Source organism: Aristolochia californica, unplaced genomic scaffold (assembly GCF_029961685.1).
Source record: "Aristolochia californica isolate CCGP_79_NKW_82.1479 unplaced genomic scaffold, dmAriCali1.0.hap1 SCAF_2, whole genome shotgun sequence".
In the NCBI taxonomy this organism is placed as follows: Eukaryota; Viridiplantae; Streptophyta; class Magnoliopsida; order Piperales; family Aristolochiaceae; genus Aristolochia; species Aristolochia californica.
The window spans coordinates 46278001-46298570 of record NW_027181881.1 but is presented as its reverse complement, the minus strand read 5'-3'; the positions used below and the strand labels follow the sequence as shown (position 1 = coordinate 46298570).

General features: G+C 37.7%; 4 protein-coding genes across 5 annotated transcripts; 1 reads left to right on the top strand and 3 right to left on the bottom strand.

Moving 5' to 3' along the window:
- Nucleotides 1-246: 246 nt before the first annotated feature.
- On the bottom strand, nt 247-4554 carry LOC137956038 (eukaryotic translation initiation factor 3 subunit B-like). Its single transcript, XM_068803337.1, has 11 exons — nt 4375-4554; nt 4047-4287; nt 3475-3621; nt 3014-3142; nt 2602-2730; nt 2436-2519; nt 2219-2343; nt 1917-2115; nt 1291-1823; nt 1098-1206; nt 247-777 (listed from the first exon to the last, which is right to left on the bottom strand). Exons 1-11 carry the CDS (start codon nt 4494-4496, stop codon nt 430-432), a joined length of 2166 nt encoding a protein of 721 aa, XP_068659438.1. The 5' UTR covers nt 4497-4554; the 3' UTR covers nt 247-429.
- A 2842-nt stretch (nt 4555-7396) lies between these two features.
- LOC137955175 (protein MIZU-KUSSEI 1-like) lies at nt 7397-8303 on the top strand. The gene has a single exon (XM_068802046.1). The coding sequence runs from the start codon at nt 7397-7399 to the stop codon at nt 8267-8269; it is 873 nt and encodes a 290-aa protein (XP_068658147.1). The 3' UTR covers nt 8270-8303.
- A 3287-nt stretch (nt 8304-11590) lies between these two features.
- LOC137956417 (uncharacterized) lies at nt 11591-14733 on the bottom strand. 2 transcript variants are annotated; one of them, XM_068803905.1, is made up of 3 exons: nt 14591-14733; nt 12102-12205; nt 11591-12012 (listed from the first exon to the last, which is right to left on the bottom strand). In XM_068803905.1, exons 2-3 carry the CDS (start codon nt 12193-12195, stop codon nt 11864-11866), a joined length of 243 nt encoding a protein of 80 aa, XP_068660006.1. In that variant the 5' UTR covers nt 12196-12205; nt 14591-14733; the 3' UTR covers nt 11591-11863. The 2 variants fall into 2 exon arrangements, with proteins under 2 accessions (XP_068660006.1, XP_068660007.1); XM_068803906.1 differs by lacking the exon at nt 14591-14733 and adding an exon at nt 14292-14382.
- Nucleotides 14734-15340: 607 nt separating this feature from the next.
- LOC137956108 (uncharacterized) lies at nt 15341-20096 on the bottom strand. The gene is made up of 10 exons (XM_068803448.1): nt 19783-20096; nt 18853-19004; nt 18602-18673; nt 18336-18416; nt 18225-18254; nt 17701-17787; nt 17148-17208; nt 16962-17037; nt 16239-16312; nt 15341-15852 (listed from the first exon to the last, which is right to left on the bottom strand). The coding sequence occupies exons 1-10, from the start codon at nt 19919-19921 to the stop codon at nt 15728-15730; spliced, it is 897 nt and encodes a 298-aa protein (XP_068659549.1). The 5' UTR covers nt 19922-20096; the 3' UTR covers nt 15341-15727.
- Between the last annotated feature and the right edge of the window lie 474 nt (nt 20097-20570).

The following is a 20570-nucleotide window of genomic DNA, read 5'->3' as shown; positions in this document are numbered from 1 at the left end:
GAAGAACGAAAGCATAATTTGCCCAAGAAAGAAATAGAGGAAGAACGAGATCGCAGAAGCAGACAGTTACGCACAAGAATGCAATTGTAACGAAATGTTGCCCTGGGTGGGCGTACAGTCGTTCGGCAAGAGATTGTCGGAGACATCCAACGAAAACACCTGTCCAGTTGTTTAGATGAAAAAATGAAATTTTGTAATAATTATCACTGACCTTTAAATGGCATGGAAAAATTCGGACTGCTAACATCAGAACAAACTAATAATTGTAAGAGGCATAAGATGGCTGGTAACATAAATAGATACAAACTCATTTCGTACCCAGGAAAAAGTCCCGCAAAATTTGGGAATCAGATTGTACATCTAACAACAGAACTTAGAAATAAAAAAACAAAAGAAAAAGAAGAAAAAGGCCATTCGAATTTTTTTTTTTCACTCTGCCTGCTCAAATTCATAGGAGACCACCTCTTCGGTGACATCTAAAATTTCCTCTACTTCTACTTCTTTGGCTTCGTATTCTTCCTCCTCATCACTAGCTTCGCCATCCCTCAACTTCTCTCTCTCACCCTTCTCTTCCTCGTGTACTTTCTTCCATTCCTTCACCCATCTGTCCCATTCTTCCTGGACCATCTTCCTCTTCTCACGGTCCTGCTCGCTCAGAAGTAACGAAACATCCTGGTCCTCTGCCTCATACTTCTTACTGTACTTCTTGAGATTCTTTGCTATTTCTTCCTCCTTCTCAGGACTCAAGAATGAGGGTGGTCTTGGACGCCATAAAAACTGTTAATCATCAACAGAAGTAAAACTAAGTTTAATATCAGATCAAAAAGCAGAATAAACACCCAAACTATTCAAAGACTGGTCAACATAAAATTAATTTTTAAGACGAGTCCAAACCAACTGCAGATATGATAAAGTAAAAGATTTTTTTTAGACAGAGAAGGAAGATCGCATGATTAACAAAAATTCCAATAATAAAACAAAAATTGAAATTCTAAATAGATAAAACTCATTTCAATGTGAAATGTTTTAGACATATCCATGCACCACAAAGGGGTTTAAGATAACACAATTAACATAATTTTTCATGAGCATTTTACCTGGAAGAAATGATCTCTTGGTATTCTGTACAGCAATTTGCCATTGAAGGACCAAATATAGAACCCATTTTCCATCTCATGAACAGAAGTAACAGAGGTTGCAACATACCTGCAAATTCGATGAGACAATTTTTTTCAAACCTCAAACTTCCTAAATTCAGAAGAAAACGATGATGCGCGGACAAATAATTACCTTCCAGTAGGGTCCCACTCAATATCAGTTGCCATGAAATGTTCACCAGTGGCCATAGTTTCCGACTCGTCTACATTATAGAACTCTAACTGTCCATTTAAACCCTTCAAACCAGCCAGAATAATAAATCGGCCAACCGGAGACCAATAAAGAGCATTCGCTTGCTTGCCTTTCAGAGTCATGAGTTTTTGAACACGACCTGTGTTATGGGCAGTTTTCATTGAGTAGAAGCTTACGTCAGGCCTTGGGCTATCTCCATGGATAACAGCAAATCTATGGCCCTTGGGTTCCCAAGCAAAGGCAACAATTTTATCATTCTTATTCTCAAGCTCCAATACCTCAATTGGGATATCTCGTTCTTTGATCCGGAAGAGCTCAAAGCCAGTGTATGTGCTCTTTTTTGTCTTGGTATAACGGTCAACCTTCACAGCCAGGTAATCTCCGTTGCTTTGCCAGTACATTTTACAATCACTAACACTGAAAAGATTTTTCTGCCTTAGTTCCTCTTTGCCAGGAATTTGTATAAGACTCACCTGAGAAAAAAAAAAGAATCAATTTCATGAATCAAAAAGAGGAGAGTTTCATTCCAAGAATTAAACCAGTTCAACATGAATGCTTAAACTCACTCTTGCTGGCTGGTTTCCACCACCTAATTCTGGAACAAAAAGAGCAAGTATGGGGTCAGTCGGGGACCAGATGAAGTCTAGCACATTTTCCACCTTTATAGACTTTTTGTCAATAAGAGTAAAAGTCTCTGTTTCATAAACAGAGATCACATTCTTGCCAATCCTTGCGAAGTACTTGTCATCCTTTCCGCCACTCCATCTGCAAAGTAAAAACATCAGAGATTGCCAACTAAGGATCCAGTACAGGGTCTGCAACTACAGAAGTCCAATGCAACACATTTCCAATGCAAGCACAGTCACACCTGAAAACTGGCCATGACACTCCAGAAACACCACCAGTTCCACCAATTGCAAATTCATCAGCATTTCCTTTAAAATCTCGCATCACTTTTCCAGTTCTCACATCAAATATATGCAGAACAACCCTCTAGAAAGATAAGAAAATATCTTTTAGAGTAGTGATGGATTAATGTGGCTCAACTAATGATACACTTCAACACTCAGATAGCAATTGCTTACATGTGTATCACGGGGGTTGCTTGGTTCATGGCTGCTATATGTTACCAAATATTTCTCACCAGGAGAAAAGTCGATGAGCTTAATCTGTAGTTGCACTAAAAAAATTGACATGAGATGAACAAAAACCAAACAAATTAATTAAGGAAACTTGGGTGCAGATAATAACCTGGGGGTGAGCATATCGCATAAGGCGATTGAATGTTGCAGCACCTCCCCAGACAGCTGCACCCTGTCGGTGAACGGTAGCCAAATATGTTCCAAGAGGTGACCATTGGACAAAGCTCTCAGTCCAGTACTGTCAACCAACGATAACAATCAAGTCCTCGTGAGCTTACTTCAAGAAGAAGATATAAGCACCAAATAGAGAAATACATAAAAATAAAACTTGGGCATAAAGATCTGAAAGAGTGGTGGGATGTAATCACAACAGCCTGTTGTATCTTCTCTGAGTGGTGGGATATAAAAATCTCCGGTTAAACATGACTTCATAGAAGCAGGACTGTAGGAAAGAATAAGTAAATGAAAGGAAACATCAGTGCACTAGCAAAGGAAAGAAAAGAAAATAAACATTCGCTTACAGTACGGCGATAAACAAGCTCAGGCTTCAAGTGCCTAGCATCGTTCCAGAGAACTTCTGTATCACTGCCAGCACGAATGACAAACTGGTCTCTAGCTTTTTCATCAGTTAGCCAGTGCTGAAGATTTTCCTGAAACATGGTGCAATTGTTTAATCGGGTGACAATGGCAAAATTGATAACTATGTGTAATTGTAGAGGTATTATAACACCATTAGCAGCAGAACTAGTTTGTCAAGGGTGATGCTAGTAGATGGCAACATAAGACCCAGAAGCACATCAACCACAAGATTTACATTTAAAACATCATCCAAGTAAAGTTTTCTGGAAGAAGATTTTGGAATCAGAAAAGGTTCAAAAAAATTGAATAAGACATCCTAGAAAATATGAATGAAAAGTACTTTTTCTCAAGATTCACAGTGCTGCTATTCTGATAAAGAGAAGGTGAAGAGAGCACTACATACCCCAGGTGTGTATGGCTTAATCTCAGCAGGAGCCCACTGATCAGCAACTTTCATGTACTTCTCAAAGTCATCGAACATACTCACAGCAAATATATGTGATTTGTCCAGCTTGTACCCATTAGTCTTCTCCTTTGCAAGTTCCGCTCCCTATTACATTATTGAAAGAAAACGACCATTCAGGTGAACCTATCCAGTGGGTTTGGTAGCGCAATTCTAGAAATTTTACGCAAATACCCATCATGTGAAAGGAGAAGATTATGCATCATAAGAGCAACGAAGAGATGCTACTAAAAACTCATAACTTTAGTAAATCATTGAAATATAAACCGTCAAATCCATTGCCACAACCTCACAAACTTATGGGAACAGTAAAAACTGAGGAAATGAAAGCACTTATTTGCACAAGCAAAACGACAACAAAGGTAAGCAGGTGAAAAATATTTGCACCAAGTATTCAAACCCATTGAATAACGAAAAGCAATATAATTTTCTTGTACACTGAAAGATGGGAGTGACCCATCACAGCGGCGATAAAAAGTCGAGAACTCAGAAAAATAAAACAAACTACTTACCTGCGGAGTGTTGTATACAATGAAGCAATAACCCAATGTTTTCTGAGTTTCAGGATTCACAGGCATCCAGAGCCCATCTTCTTTTATAACCCCAATCTGACTATAAATTTTACGTATGACTCCTTCCAGCTTCTCAAATTTCTCCGGTGAAACTACAGGGAGATTGTCCACAATGATAACATTACCAAATCCAGCTTCAAATTCAATATTATCTCCTTGAAGTGAGTCCTGGTCATCGTCACTGCAGAAGCAAAGGTAAAACCCGAGATTGAGGAAAAACAAACACCAAAAAATGCAGATGGATAGTTGAGAGATACGACTTGGCTACCTTCTGATGCCGAAATCTTCACCAGGTGGGAGATGGATAGAGTCAAGATCGACTTGAGAGAGGTCGATTTCCAGACGTTCGGCCGTAGCTTCGATATCGGCCATTGAGATGACCTGCGTCATCTTCAGTGAATGGGCACTACAGGGCGACGGAGCAAGTGTCCACTAGAGTTCGCTTTGCCAAAACACAGTCGGCCAAAACCCTAACGTGATGTATGGCGGTACCAGGGATGGCAAAACCGGGCGCCCCGTGAACCGACGTTCGAATCGAATGCTAATTGCAAGACCAAAAATGGACCGAATCGAACCGAGAATTTTAAGACCTATTCATTGAATACTTTTTTTCCCTTTTTAATATTAATTGTAATTATAAAAATTATTTTTTATTTATAAGTAATAACAAAAATTCTCCCTTTACCGGATTGAAATTATCCGAAATTAAAATATAAAAATATTAGTAATTCACTCATATATTTGCTAAAAAAATACTCCAACTTGTTCTCTATGTTCCAACAAGTAAAGTGTGTGACCAAAAATGTGAATGGGTTAGGTCTTTTTTGTATTTAAATGGGTTAACATGAACCTGACCCATTTATCAAACGTGTCTAAATGTAAACTTGTACTCAACCCATTTGTGTAACCCATTTAAATCTTTTGTATATGACCCATTTATTAATAGGATTAAGTGGGAAAAAACCCTATTTTGACCCATTTATAAATTTGGATCAAGTCAAATAAATTGGTTTGATTGGATGAGGTAAAAATTTGCCTCTTACAAAATGATAACGATATGAAATAATATGGAAGTATTTTAAAAGAATAAAGCTGATAATTTGAGTTTGTCGGATCCCTATCTTAGTGAAACATTTAATTGTCACATTTTTTGGGCTCAACATCCCCTTGAAGATATTTTAATCACAACACACACTATGTTACTGAAGAAGTGTATTAAAACTTATTTGCAACTTCTGAAACCCCAAGAGGAATTTTTTGTAGCATAACTCATTCAATCAACACATGATTGGACAACCTATACACAAGTGAATCAAGCGACTTATGTCATAAAGTATATCGTTAAATGGTCTAGCAACATTATTTGTCAAATCAAGAGAGTTCAACACAATAAGCAAGCTAGCCCTAATGAAAAAGGCGAGAAAAAGTAAATCATCTAAATGGATCAAAATTCATTGGATGACCCATGAAAAATAGGTTAGAAAGGAAAAAATGAAGAAATTAAAGTTTGTTTGTCCAAGTCAAATGGACTAGATATTGCATATAAAAGTTGAAGGAGAGGATAAAAAAGACGAACTGCTCTAATAAAGTTGAACGATCAGGAGAGAAAAGTTTCCTTAAAAGTCATACACCGTGATGATGGGATGAGTAAGGCGTATGAAAACATGAAGAAGAAACGATTCAAAGTAAATCAGACGAGTTGAGACAAAAAAAAGTTTCCATTTGAAGTCGTTCACACATGATTAGATGACAAGTTCAATTAGAGTTGAGCGAGAAAGAGAGTTCAAAGAAGATAGATTGAATAAATACTCAATGATGCATTATGAAAAAGCTATAGAGATTGATAAACTTTGATTCAACCAATATAGGCCACTATTGACTAGTACAATCTATAAGTAACCTATTTATGTGATTAACAACTCGTTAGGAAAATTTTAAGTATTTTATCAAAAGTTTTATTCTACTTTTGTTAATGTTTGAATAAAAAAACAAAATGTCCTTTTTATATCTATATCTCAACGGTTCAATTTGTAAATGTTGAAAAATCAATTATTCAGATGATTTTGCCTCCAAATCTTATCTTTTTGGACCCCTAAAGCAAAAACAACCATTTCAAAGGACTCCTATACTTTGTAAACAAATATGAAGGATAAGATTGTGATTTAAACACAAATGAAATAGTGAAATACTTATTGTGTTTTTACTTTAAACTCTCATATGCATAGCTCGAGTTGTGTTAGAAATCATTTATTTCATTTTAGCAAGTAAACTTCAAGTGATTGTTGAACGATTTGAAGTTGATTTGGGCATTTAAAAAGGGGGTTGTTGCTTATAATTGACTTATTGGCGGGTAGTTTTTAAAATCCACGTTTCCTTACACTCATACCTAAAAATATTTAATCCAACTTGGTCTAACAAATTTGAATACAAAAATTCAAATCCACGACTAATGTGTTTGAACTGTGAAATCATATTCGAGTCAAGTTGTTTTGTTTGTTTCCCTCATCTATAAAACCAATCTATTTTACAAAGTTTGAAGTTTCAAATCTAGTCAATTATAGACCTTGGCGTTGGTATTTACATTGAATAGTTACTTAGGATCGGTTTGTGGATTTGTTGTGTATGACTTGTGGATTTTGGCTATTAAGAGATATTTGATTTAGATTAAAGTGAAAGCAAACAACCATTGCTCATCGGTCTTACCTTGACAAGGCAAATTGTTTTTTTCACCTCAAGTGAATTATGAGTAGCTACTGTATAAGCCTTGTTTGTTGTTACTGTAAAATCTAGAAGAAATTGTGACATTACCCTTATGGCTAATCAGTGTCTCCCTCTTTCACGTGAGATAGGAACTCGTTGTAGACAAACTCGTGAACCACGCGCAGCAAGGTTACATCTTCAATTGCTTTCCTCGAGGGAGAGGGAGAGAGAGAGAGAAGGGAAAGGAGTCTGAGTGAGATTCCATGACAGTTTCCATTTTAAATTTGATTTGTTCTTCGGTTGTAGCAGTGTAAAAAACACAACAAACTTCTAAATCAAGGAGTCTATGTATAGTAAAAGCGCTGGCTTGTGGCTTATATGTCTTCCACAGCTAAAAACCTCGTCAATCCCCTCTCATCACTAACTCACATAACTGCTTACAGATTCCAGACATATTCAGAAATTTGAGAGATTTTGGCAACGAGAGCTCTCGAGGCCGCAGGGGCTTTTTTTGTTTCTCTTCTGGACGTGCGCCCCACGTCGTGTTCTACTTCAAAAGGCCATCCACAGCTTAGGCTCCGGACGCCAACATGAGGCTGCGCCTCCATGGCAGGTTCAGACCATCGCTGACACGGCGGAGACCTACCAGCGCGATCGCCCCCTTGAGTCCCTCGCTTCAGCAACCTCTCAGCAGTACTCCTGCTCGATCACCGACGCTGTCGTTCCCGGCTTCAACCCCCATGTTTCCTCCTCCTCATCCCGTTCAGGGCCTTCCTCCTCCGTCCCCCTCCACCCAGCCACCGCCTTCTACACCACCAAGGCCGCTCCTCCACCCGTCCTCCAAAAAGAAGGGGACGGGGAAGTTCAGGCTCTTCCGCATCTGCCATACAGCGTTCCGCTCGTTCCCGATCATCGGTCCGTCCTGCAAACTCCCGCAGACCGGAAACGGAAGCAAGCACGACGGCCACATCCATGGTGGGGTTCGTATGACGGGGACCCTTTTTGGGTATCGCAAGGGAAGGGTCAGTTTGGCCATTCAGGAGTCGCCCAAGTGCCTTCCCATTCTCCTCCTCGAGCTCGCTATTCCGACGACCAAGCTTCTGCAAGAGATGGGGGCTGGCCTAGTGAGAATTGCTCTGGAATGCGAGAAGAAGCACGGTAGCAAGACCCAACTCGTCGACGAGCCGCTCTGGACGATATACTGCAACGGCCGGAAGTCCGGGTACGGAACGAAAAGAATACCCACCGACGAGGAGCTTCATTTGATGGAGCTTTTACATGCCATCTCCATGGGAGCCGGCGTCGTCCCCAGCGACGGAGATGATTCGGCCGACGGGGAATTGACCTACATGAGAGCCAACTTCGAGCGGGTAGTCGCATCAAAGGACTCTGAGACTTTCTATATGATGAACCCCGACGGCAATAGTGGTCCTGAACTGAGCATATTCTTTGTGAGAGTTTGAATCTTTACACAAATGCAACACAAGCCCAAGTTTCTAGCGCAGAATTTCGATGCAGACAACTGAAAATCGCTGACTGAGGATGAATCTTTTAAATAGAAGATACTCATGATTCACGAACTTTGTTACGCTCTTCGCGATGACAGTTGAAACTGTAAACTGGTTCTGTTTGTACAAGATCGCTCGACGGCTCCCTCTTCGGTTCTGTGCTCCATGGTCGGATCTTTCATGGCTGTAGGTACAAAGGCAAATCCCAGACATCTTAACAACAACTTTCTCCTTTTCTCTTTTAATATGTAAATAAAGATGTTCATTCTCGTGCGTCGCTGGAGCAAAAATTATCACGATTTTTTTTCTGAAAAATCGAGGGGAAAAAACCATTAGACAAGACTCATGGAACAGTGTTATCGATTCTAATAGTTAGAATGACATGGGGTAGAGTAAAATCGTATTTTAAAAGGCATAATTTTCCTCACGTTCTTAGATTAAGAATCTCTAATAGTTATTTACATTTGATCTTTTTGTCTAATCTTTGTTTATTTGAAATTTCAATCTCTATATCGTACTAAAGGCAGAGATAACTATTAACACTAATTGTGCTAAATATGGCTAATTCGATCCATTCACTGGATTCAAAATACTTCAATCGAGCTTTGGATTCAGGCGGATTTCATTAAAATCCAGGTGCGGAAATCGCAGCAGCGAGATATACAACACCGGCACTCAAAATAACGAATCGAATCAGACTTAAACGGAATAAGCAAAAGCTGGAATGTAGAACATGTACATCAGTAAAACAGATTGGCCACGGAAGAGAAAATCATCACAAAGAAATACCTGATACTTATGTGAGAGATACCTAGCAACAATGGGAGAATTCAGGGGTTGTGCCGAGTTTGGTGCTCGTCCTTCCTAGGGTTTCAGCAGCGCCCTCTCCTATCGAGAGATCAGTTGTGTTGTCACACTATCCTCCGTCGTTCCTTTGTTCTCTTTGGTCTTTCTTCTGGCAAGTCTGATGCCAAAATATGAACACATCCAAACAGATACCAGTCTGGAGTTCAAACATGAAATAAGTATGGAACAAGTAAAACTTGAGATTTTTCAAGTTTGACTCGTTAGCTCGTGGGCCAACTCGTTAGCGTATAATTTTTTTTAATATAAAAATGGCCTTTACTCTAATTACTCTATTCAATTTTCTCTTTAGTTGGTTGATAGTTGTTTGTATTTACCTCAAAACTCAAAAATGATCGATTGTTTAACCTTTTGGGTTCTTCAACATCTTATGTTGTTGTTTGCCAATAGATACTAATAATTCAGTGGTACCAAGATCATCACAATATTCTCTATATTCATATTTTTTTATTTTAAAGTTTTAAATTTAAGTTGGAACTCTAATTCAGACTAAAATTCAATTAAAATTATTGGACTTAAACTCGATTCCATAGGTTTGAGGCTAAGCTTGAGTTTGAAGTATTCACATTAACCCAAACTTGAAAGTATACAAGTTTGAGCTTGGCTCGGCTCGAATACCACCTCTAAGAGAGACCCACTCCACTTCCTCTCACAGTCTCACCCTTGTAAGATTAGTAGGAACCTTCCAATATGTGTTTAGTATAGAATTAAGTTGTATTAAATTTATACAAAAAACTTAATATTTTGTCTTAGGCTTCTTTGTGCTCCATTCTTTGAATATTTTTTGAGAACGTCCCCTCAGAGAAATACCACCTAATGAGATAGCCCTGGAGTCATAAATCCAAACACAAGTACACTAAGCAGTTTGTATATGGGTGACATTGAGTTGAGCCGAGCTCGAACCTGCCTATATTCGAGTCGGGTTTGATTTAAATATTTTGAACTCGAGCTCGAGTCGAGCCTAGCATTGAGCCTAAAATTGTAATCGAGCTTGAATACAATAATTTTAACTGAGTTCGAGCTTGAGTTTGAGTTCAACCTACATTTAAAATTTTGCATAAAATACATGTCAAATAAATTATATATAAAATTATACATATGTTTTACATAAAATCGGGTATAACTTTTGTATATTAACCATACATAAAATTATATATACATTACATAAAATTATTCATAAAAACTGCATAATTATGTATAGTTTATTCAATAATCAAACACGAAAAACATTCATTTAAAAAACAATGCTTATTTTGTCCATTTGCGGATCGTTCAAATTCAAGGAATGAAAAACCAGATCATCTAAACCGAGAAAAAGTTTAACAAAAATGTTTTGGATGACTTAATAATTGCCTTCTCATTTCCAACAGAAAATTTCGACATAAAAATAAGAGGAAAAAAAAAAGAAGCAAATTCATGAACATCAGAAAACATATTACAACGGATTTTTCTTCCTTCCCAAGCAAACCAAATTGGAGACTCAAAGCAAATTGAAAAGTCTCCCGTTTCAAATACCAAGAAAGGAAATAATGAAAACTTTAGGCCAACTATTAGGGTTTTTCCATACGAAATCAATATAAAAACGTAAAAAAAAAATGATGAAATCAATAGGAAAATGAAAACAAACTTACAACCAACCGACTGGCTGTCGAAAGACGGTGCCAAATTTTCCCCGCCTGGAGCAAAAACAGAATGTCAAATTACTACGAGGCTTTTGCAAGCTCCTAAAAGAGTAAAAACCAAGAAGACACTGCCAAAGCATGAACCTTTTTTCTTCTTACCCAGGATCCTCCAACCGTCGAGGAAAAAAACTTTGATCAGATATTAGGGTAAGGGTTCGTCCCACCGCCACCGCCTCTGACTCAAACTCCGATACTAAAACTAGGGTTAAGGTTTCCCTTCACCCTTGAAGATACCTGAGATTATGGAAAAAAAATAAAGTAAAAAGAGGCTAGAGCACCTGGAACCGAACCACGATTCGTTCAAGCTCTACGCAAATTTGGTTTGAGTTCAAAATTTGTCGAACCAAACCGAACTCGAACAGTTAGCAAACCGGTGCATACCACCCTGTAAAACAAGATCGAGACACTGTTTCAATAAAGACAAATAACAATGTGGTAGGGGTTGGTGCGTTGGGCATGGACGACCAACACATCCGTTGTGTGGCCCGAAAGAGTTCACAGTTTGCAACCTCCACTAGAGACCAATGACCGAGCACCCTCTGTTTTATACCCTCCACAGAGTAGGCTTTTCAAACCGAATCCTACTTGCATTAGAACCCAACTTTCCCAGTTAATGCTAACATGGTCAAAGCCTACACAGATTCATGTTTCCTTCCCCTAGTTTTCAGATGGAAAGCATATCCAAGAAAAACACAAAACAGCAGCATATATAGTATCTAATTTGACAAAATATTGCACGCGTTCATCATCAACTGTGATATTTCAAATTCCAGATGTCACATCGCCAATTTTGGCTTCGATAATATACTTTTTATTCAAAACTTTGGTCTAAAATACTGCAGAAGAAAAGAAATACCAAGATGCCAAAGCAGAGAGACGTCCATCTCTACTAGCTTAAAATTCATTCCCACTCTAACCAAGGATCGTCAATTCCAGCCAATAAGGCATCTGAAAAACAATCAGTAAATCAATGGGATCAAACTGCAAGTGCCCAGACACATCTTCACGATTCAGATTGTGCCTTGACAATAAAGTTCTGGCGACTGATAGGGTTCATCACAACTGGTGGTCCAGCTGTACGGGGCCATGCCTGGAACTTCTTTTCTGTTTCTTCCAACCATCCTTTATCGGCGACAGTTTTTGGGGTGGTGCCTGATTTTTACACAAAAATAAACATGAGCTACTCATGGCTGCTAATATCACAGCTATGCAATAGCCAACTTCAAATCAATATGGCTTACCTCCAAATAACTTCTTATCAGAAAACAAATAATCCAAAGAGAAAGCAATGGCAGTAGATGCCAGCAATGATCCGATAATGTACTTTGTTGACATGATGTTCAAGCTGCAGTATTAAGGATGAGGCAAAAGCACACAAGATTGTGTCAAAAGCAGCACTAGTACTAATGTGCAGCTAGGAAGAGGAAAGGTAAAGCTTCAAAAATTAAATGTCAAAACAAGTGAATTGACTAAACACCATGGCATTCAATGAGATAGTAGCTGTTTTCTCACCAATATGTTCTCTTCGAATCTTTTAGCCTTAGTTGTCCATTTGCACGGAGTCAAATGAAAAGCAACTCAAAGCTTGAATCCAGAAACTGCAGTGCATTAACTAAACCTACCTAAATCTCCAGTTATGGTACCCCGCAGTATAATGCGAATTATCAGTTTCTTAATATTGTACTTTTAGGTCTACAACTATTTATTGATATCATCTACCTGAACAAGACAGGATAGTACAATAATAAACATGAAAATTCAGAAGTATTACATAGATAAATCACCAGTTTTGAAAATAAATAGTAACAAGCACAGAAATCCAATTTCAAATATGAGCCTTATCATACTAGACATAACATTTTTTTGTATGTTGATTAGACACACATTACACCCCGAACCTTGAATTAGACTTGAGCTTAGACTTCATAATAAAAACCACTCCCCATCGAGTCAAAGAGTCAATCCACAATACTAGACATGACATGAGAATATATATGGGTCAGCTTCGCAGGATTTGATCATAGCCTAGGGCTTTCCATTACTAATGTGAACTGGCACAAATATATAGTTGTTGTTGAGGTTAAACTGATTGTTCAGGAAATTAAACCTGCCATTTTTCTAGGGGGTAAGCTGCAAGATAACCAAGTTTCACCTTAACCTCCTGGATCCAATCTTAATAAGTATACGGAGATGGTTGACTCTTCCAAAACAGCCTCTCAATGTTAGACTAAAACAGTATCAATTCCCTGGGTATGAGTCTATTTTGCATAATTAAAACCTTACCAAGTTTCACCTTTACCTCCTGGATCCAATCTTAATAAGTATGCAGAGATGATTTCCAAAACAGCCTCTCATTGTTAGGCTAAAACAGTATTAGTTCCCTGGTAAAGAGGGTGGGATCTATGTACGAGTCTATTTTGCATAATTAAAACCTTACCAAGTTCAAAAAAATGAACGTGATACAGTCTACCACAATTATACCCTATATCTGACTAATAAAACTATCAATTTTAAAGAAACAGCCAGTGCTTTGACTGGGAAACACAGAGACAAAAATCATCACAACACATGCCTTTACAGAATCTTCAGATGCAAAGCGTTGCCTTCTTGTTGAGACACCTATATATTTTGGCCACTGGTGCTATTACAGATGTGAGAAAGATTATGCACACAAGCAGCAGGCATGAAGTCCTGGTCTCTCATTAAATTTACAAACGTGAAAACAAATGCAAAGTATCACCTAGGTTTAGAAACAACACCTAGTTGCTTGATTTTCTTCTCTTCATTTGTTTACCTTTCTAGTGTATGCCTTTTGATTATAACATCAAATATTGTAACTATGCCAAAAACTAAAATAAAATAATGGACAAGTAAAGCAGTAGACACATTTTCTTTTTGTTGATAAATTTTGTTAAACGTATATTCACTGCAATCTCGTCCAACATAATAAAGGGTATTCATCCAATAAAACTAAACATGTAGTATAATTCTAGAAGAACATAAATAACTTTTTTTCTTTGCTGCTACCGCGATATTGTGACGGCCAACCAATATTTCAGTTCTCTTATGTCAAAAGAATCTATTTCATTTTCACGCGACATTTTTAACAACAAATGATCGAAAACCGAAAGTTCGAGTTTCGACGGCCAACCAATGACAGAGTTACACCACCTCCTCTACGTACAGAAGACCACAAAATGGGAGACTTTGACAATTAAATCCAGGTGCTGAAATCGTAGCAGCGAGACATACAACATCAGCACTCAAAATCACGAATCGAATCAGACTTAAACGGAATAAACCAAAGCTAAAATGTAGAACATGAATATCGGTAAAACAGATTGGCCACGGAAGAGAAAATCATCGCAAAGAAATACCTAACACTTAGGTGATAGATCCCTAGTAACAATGGGAGAATTCTGGGGTCCTACCGAATTTGATGATCGTCCTTCCTAGGGTTTCAGCAGTGCCCACAACGATAAAAAATGGAAGATACTGACTCCGAATAATCTAGATCCCCAACTATCCGAATCCGAAACCAAAAATAACAGCAAACGTACTCAAATTAAAATTTCGGATATTAAATTTGAAAGAAACTGAAGAACGGAGGAGATGAGGAGAGAGAAATGCACGTCAACGAAAAATGGAAGAAGAGAAAACAAACGTGGGGTTGGATCGAGAGAGCAGGGCTGAGAGAGAGGCTGCGAGATAAAGAGATCAGAGAACGTACCTAAGAGAAGTTGGAAGCCGGAGACTGAAGAGAGCAACGAAGCGAATGAATGAGACGGCTGAGCGTTGTGAACGAGTAACGGGAGGAGATTTTCGGGAAGAAACAAAAGAGGGTTAAGGGGATGCGGGAACCAAGAGCGCAAGGGTAAAATGTTTTAGGGAGAGTTGGATACTCTTATCGGATCGGATATTTACCAGATCCGAAATCTGAATTTTGTGATTCCGATTCCGTTCTGAACAAAATCGGATGTCTTATCGGAATTTCCACAAACACATTAACTACAACTCATTCCTCTGAATTTCCAGCAGAGATTCCATCAAATAACCTTGTTTACGCTAGATTAAGTAGTATTCATTGTTAGAAGTTTGTCGTTGAGATCTTGAGACAGGATTTGTTGTGAATATTACTAAATTCAAGAAATAGAATAACTGCTAAAGAGCGGCATACACCATGCAGCTTCATTTTGCTCCAAAAATGAGCTTGCTGATAAAGCTTTGGATCTGTAGGATGAGGATTGGTGATGACTCAGTGACTGTTGCTTGTATTCTTTCCAGTTGTGCCTATACGGGGTGATGGGAACGCAGAAAGTCGGCCAAATAGTTGAACAAATTTGTTTGTTGATGGAGATAAGGTGCTCATTGAGACGCGATTTTTTTTCTCTTGGAGCACCATCGTTGGAGGTTATATCAGATGAGAGAGGTTCAATACCAAGATGCCCGTCATTGGATGCTATTCCAAAAGGGTCAAGAATTTATGATCTAAATGACTAAATTATATAAAACCATAATATTACAACATACTATGATAGTTAGACAAAATCCTTCTCCAATGTCAAGTACTACTGACACCTCTTTTACTCTTCGACACCAAGAACAGACGTTCTTCACATTCTTCTTTCGCCTCTTTCAACCCTTTGCTGAGCTCATCCTGATTTTAGTTTCTACAAAAAAAAAAGGTAGCTAAAGCAGAACCTGGAAGCCAGCCGGTCATCTAAACTAGCACACTCCATCCACTACATTTTAGATTTATTTTCTGCATTAATGAACAAACACAGGCATACAGAACCAAACCACAAGAAAACCTGAGGATTTCACTCTAATCACTACGGGAATTCGGTTCAGTGATATTTACAATCCTTCAAGTGGAAGTAGTTTCTGTCTGACTGTTGATGATTTTCACATAGTCTGCCAAATCAATCACTTCAATGCCATCTCCCCCTTGGATGGCCACAAGAACGGAGGTGGCAATCCCGGATACAATCCCTAACATCAAAAGAGTGCTACATGAGAACTATGGCTTCAAAGACTAATCATCTATATGCATTTGTGAAGCAAACATGCGTGCAGTGGCCTTGCAAAATATATAGGAATCTGGGCTTGCATGGCTAGAAGATGGTGAAATTGAAGCAACACGTGCAAGGAGGGACAATAGTTGTTCATGAAAACACGCACACATGACAATGAATAATCAAAGTTTTGTCTATCCACTCGAAGAAAGTCTTCGAGAAGAGCTGCTGCTATACACAAGAGGGAGAAAGTACTAAGTTTATTGTTGATCTGACATGCTGCATATAACTGGTAAACTTAATAAATATGTGGACTTGGATGATCATGACTAGAACTAATTCATAAAGATATAAGTTGTTTACCATTTTCAACAACGCCTGGAATCAAGTTGATGTTCTTCTCGAGCTCAGCTGGATTCTCAATTCCATCTGGAAAGCTAGTGCAAGAGAATATGTATGGAAATGAGATTTACTTGACAGCATGACTGTCTGATTACATTAATTTTCAAAACGAAATATCTGATTTATTGAAAACCGGCTTGGTATTTGTAGATTGGCATTTGATAATGCAGTTATCGTGAGCAGAAACCATAATTCATAGGTATCAGGACCATTAGAAAGAGTAATCCAGAACTTTAAACAGGAAGAACCTAAATTTAGCTTCAAATAAGATGGAAAGAAAAATGTTTCAGCTTATACTTACAGGAAAACTGCCAGGCACCAACTGCTTGTATATGTTTTTTTTATTTTTTTATTTTTTTTGGGCAATATTCAGCTGTTAGCTATCAAAGAGAGGAAACCACATATATGGCCTGCTAGACCAATTAAGACAAAGGACATGAATGGAAAATGACCAGGTATTCCGCTGGTTTACAAAAATTCTAGCATTTTCCCCAAAATAATCAAGGATATCCCTAAAGAAGTTGTGGAACCAAAAAGTTCTTCGCTTGCAAGAGGATTAAACAATATTATTTGCTTTACAATGTGAGATAACTGAGAAGAGGAATAAGGAAAAGAAACTTTATAATAATTAAATAAAAACAAAAAAGATTATAGAGTGATCATTTCTCTAGGGAGGCCTCATACCTTAGATCAACGATCATATTTCCCAGATCTGTTATTACAGGACCATCTTTTCTCAAGGCAGATCGGATCTCAGGAACTGCCATGAAATAATTCTAGTTTAACGCTCATCTTAATTACCAATCTCATCTCTGAAAATTGAATTGGACTGGTTAGGCCAACAAGATGTATGGCAAACAACAATATTACCTCCTCCAAGGGTAACAAGCTTTCTTAAAACAGGTGAAATGGCGGCGGGAAGAACTTCAACCTGCAAAATATATCATACAGCATACATGAAAAGGATTATGGGCAATGGCATCTTTGCCCATGTGCACAAAAAGAAAATATTGGTGCAAATTAATATTAAAGAAGGTAACAAAATCTGATGAAGAGAAGAATAGCCAAAAAACATGATTTTTGTGCACATATGAAAAATAATTTTGCAAGTTGTTGTAAAGTGCTTGTTTAAGAAATAAAAAATAGGTAAACTGTGGAACCATGCTAAAAAAGAAAAACAGCCTAAACTCGCCTAAACTCACCAAGGAAGAAGAATTTGGTCATTCCTATAAAAGGAATAAAAAATAGTTTACCAGCGGACTTGCAAGTGTTTATATAATAAGAACTCTTCTCTTCAATGTTATCCGAAATCCAGAATACCAAAGAAGACAATGTTCTCCTCTGAATCAGGACAACCTCTTTTTGCTTGTCATGTGATATTTGATTTTTTCGTGTTGACAAGTGGATGAAAAGGAAAGCTTACTGGGACAGGAAATGTTGTACCAAGCTGGAGAACAACTTTTGACTGATCTGCCAATATGATACATTCTTTTGCCGCAGAATCAAGTACCTGATGCAAACGAAAGACAGTTTTTATCCATTTTGAACCAAAAAATAACCCAGCATGAAGAACCTTATCAGCTCTTTCTGAAAAAAAAAAACACAAAAATATATAAAAAACAGAACCAAATCTGACCCAGTACTTGATTGATTGACAGTTCAAGCAGGTCAATTAGATTGTTCATACTACATTACTACTCCATTAGTTAAGCATTATGTTCCTTTCAAGTGGAAGCTGTCCTGAATAGGATGAGGCATGGACCATACAACTGGCACAACATGGACTGTGAAAATGCAATTTGAAGGGTTTCTCTTTGACAAAGTCTGATGGAGAAATCCCATGATTCCCATAAGCTAGCTACCTAATTGGATCTGAAATGACTTCCCTAAAAAATCTATACTATGAAGAAGCTAATCAAGTGGAAGTTATATTGCCACACCAATTACCTTTTGCATTGTATGAGCTGCTCCTCCTCCCTGATAGTAAGCCAGGAAGTCAGCAAAGAAATGAAAAACATATATTGAAGTATTTTTTATTATGGCAGATAGAAAACCAACCTTCAATAAATTTTTATTGATATCCACTTCATCTACCCCATCAAAGGCAATGTCAATTTGGTTGACATCATTCAAATCAATCTGCATGTGAAAGGTTCTATTCACATATTCCTTTCTTCTAATAAGCGAAATTGATGACAAGCACTTTATATAGTAATTAAAAAAAAGTAACCAGCAGTACTTATGGATCCGAAAAGATTAAGCCAGTTAAATGAGACTGAGATACTAATAGAATAATAATATGAGTAACGTAAGATCAGACTCACAGTTTTAACTCCGAACTGCCTAGCAAGAACACGTGACTGGTAATTTGCTCCAACAGCAACAATGTCTTTCAACTAGATGACACAAAATTCAGAAAAACAGAAACAGCAGGCAAAACATCAGTCTGAAGATATTAGCTTACTACTCTTATGTGCTAAACATTGCAATAAGTAGTCCATATTACAGTGAGCTTATAATTACATCATTAGAACCAAAAACAAGCCTGCCATGCATGCTCAGATAGCTAGCCAACCTTTCGTTGTCTTATCAGTTTCCCAAGTTCTTCAGTAGCAACAGAGGCAGTGCTTCCTGTGCCAAGACCAACCACCATCCCAGACTTAATAAGTCCTACTGCCTTCTTTGCTAGAGCACGCTTCAGAGCATCCCGTGCTTCAGCAACAGCCACTACAGCATAAACAACAATGTCATTCAAGATTTAATGAATAATGAAAATAAATGAAATATTTCTTCATATACATATATATATTTTCAGATAAATTTCTTTAAAAATTTATGTGTGGCCACCAGATCATAGCTTATTTTTCTTCCTTGAATGATATGTTTGGAAAAAGCTATGATTAATTTGACCACCCCAAGAAGTGGAAGTCGAACTTGAGAACAACTATCAGTCAAGTGTCAAAACCATTATACAGAATATTTCTTTTGTAAATTGAGCTCCCATGATTTTCAACGTGAAACAGGGTCATATGATATCTCAAGAAAAGGATTGATATTTTCAGCTTCAGGAGTTGAAGAAGTAAAAGATGTAGAAGCGGAAAAAAGATAAGTTCAGCATACAGTTCGACCATTACAACTCATAACACTACCAAAAAATCAAAATAGAGCTTGAAGTACCAGTTTTGCACTTCAGTTAGAGGGAAGCTAAAAAACGTCTCCCGAAGGGTCAAGAATTATCAACACAAATCTTGTGAACTTTGTTCCGAACAAAACAAGTGTCAGACGTCATACCATCAATCCAAAATTCAGAATCGCGTGAAACTTTCTAGGATAGACAATTGTTTACTCAAGACACCAGGTGACGATCAGAACGTCAATCTTAAATCGTCTAATATATCTAAATTCATTTTTTCGAAATTTCAAAAACTCGTACCTCAATTAATTAGGCACAATCAAAACCAACCAAACTCAAAGTTGAAGAGCAAAATGAGATCGTTAAACATACCGTTGGTCGAAGCTGAAGACATGGAGATTGTCATCCCTTTTCTCTTTAAATAACAGCATCTCGATACTCTCTTGGCTTTAGAATCGAACAGAGATCCATCTCCTGCTACGAACTGCTTAAATGAAACAGCTGCTTGCATTGTAAAGACGAAAAATCTGATACAATTAAGGTACAGGCAGCAGAACTCGAGGGAGAAACGAAACAGATAAATGAGGAATGCTCTCTCCGTTCCAGGTCCAAGACGTCTGATACTGATTTTGTGTTAAAGAGAGTTGATCACACACAAGAAAGACAAATTATTGTTTAATTTTAGGGCTTTTTCATTCGCATTAGCTTTCAGTGAGACCTCAGAAGAAGGATGCGCAGAACGCTGGTCCGCAGGACACTTTTTCCATGGTCCTATGCGTTGTTCACTGTGGACCCATTCTTAAGGTCTCGAGGTTCGCACTGAACCTCTGATGTGTCATGACTCTCGGGCTAGAGAGCGCACCAGAAGAAAATGGAAAATGCAGCCATTATTAGGGCACGTGATGACCTGATTTTGTCGCTTATAATTTTTCGTTGGATCCTTTTTTGTTTTTTATTTTTAAATTTCTACCTGGTATGAGTTGAAAGGGGAAAGTAATTATAAAAAATTATGTAAATAATAATAATAATAATATAGTTACATTTATTATATTAAGTTTTAATAACAAAAACAATTATTTTTTCTCTTTTTGTCTTTTTAAATAATATATAAATTTAAAAAAATCAGAGTTGGGTCGAGTTAGGTTTAACGGTGGTTCATG

Excerpts from the sequence above, each read along its gene's own strand:
- LOC137956038 (XM_068803337.1), bottom strand. The coding sequence starts at position 4,496 with ATGACGCAGGTCATCTCAATGGCCGATATCGAAGCTACGGCCGAACGT. Across the intron at positions 1,824-1,916 it reads GTGGAAACCAGCCAGCAAGA|GTGAGTCTTATACAAATTCC; the intron begins GTGAGTTTAAGC and ends TTTTTTTCTCAG. Across the intron at positions 778-1,097 it reads CAAGAGATCATTTCTTCCAG|TTTTTATGGCGTCCAAGACC; the intron begins GTAAAATGCTCA and ends GATGATTAACAG.
- LOC137955175 (XM_068802046.1), top strand. The coding sequence starts at position 7,397 with ATGAGGCTGCGCCTCCATGGCAGGTTCAGACCATCGCTGACACGGCGG.
- LOC137956417 (XM_068803905.1), bottom strand. The coding sequence starts at position 12,195 with ATGTCAACAAAGTACATTATCGGATCATTGCTGGCATCTACTGCCATT. Across the intron at positions 12,013-12,101 it reads TGATAAGAAGTTATTTGGAG|GCACCACCCCAAAAACTGTC; the intron begins GTAAGCCATATT and ends TGTAAAAATCAG.
- LOC137956108 (XM_068803448.1), bottom strand. The coding sequence starts at position 19,921 with ATGCAAGCAGCTGTTTCATTTAAGCAGTTCGTAGCAGGAGATGGATCT. Across the intron at positions 18,674-18,852 it reads AACTGATAAGACAACGAAAG|TTGAAAGACATTGTTGCTGT; the intron begins GTTGGCTAGCTA and ends TGTGTCATCTAG. Across the intron at positions 16,313-16,961 it reads AATATGATCGTTGATCTAAG|CTTTCCAGATGGAATTGAGA; the intron begins GTATGAGGCCTC and ends CTCTTGCACTAG.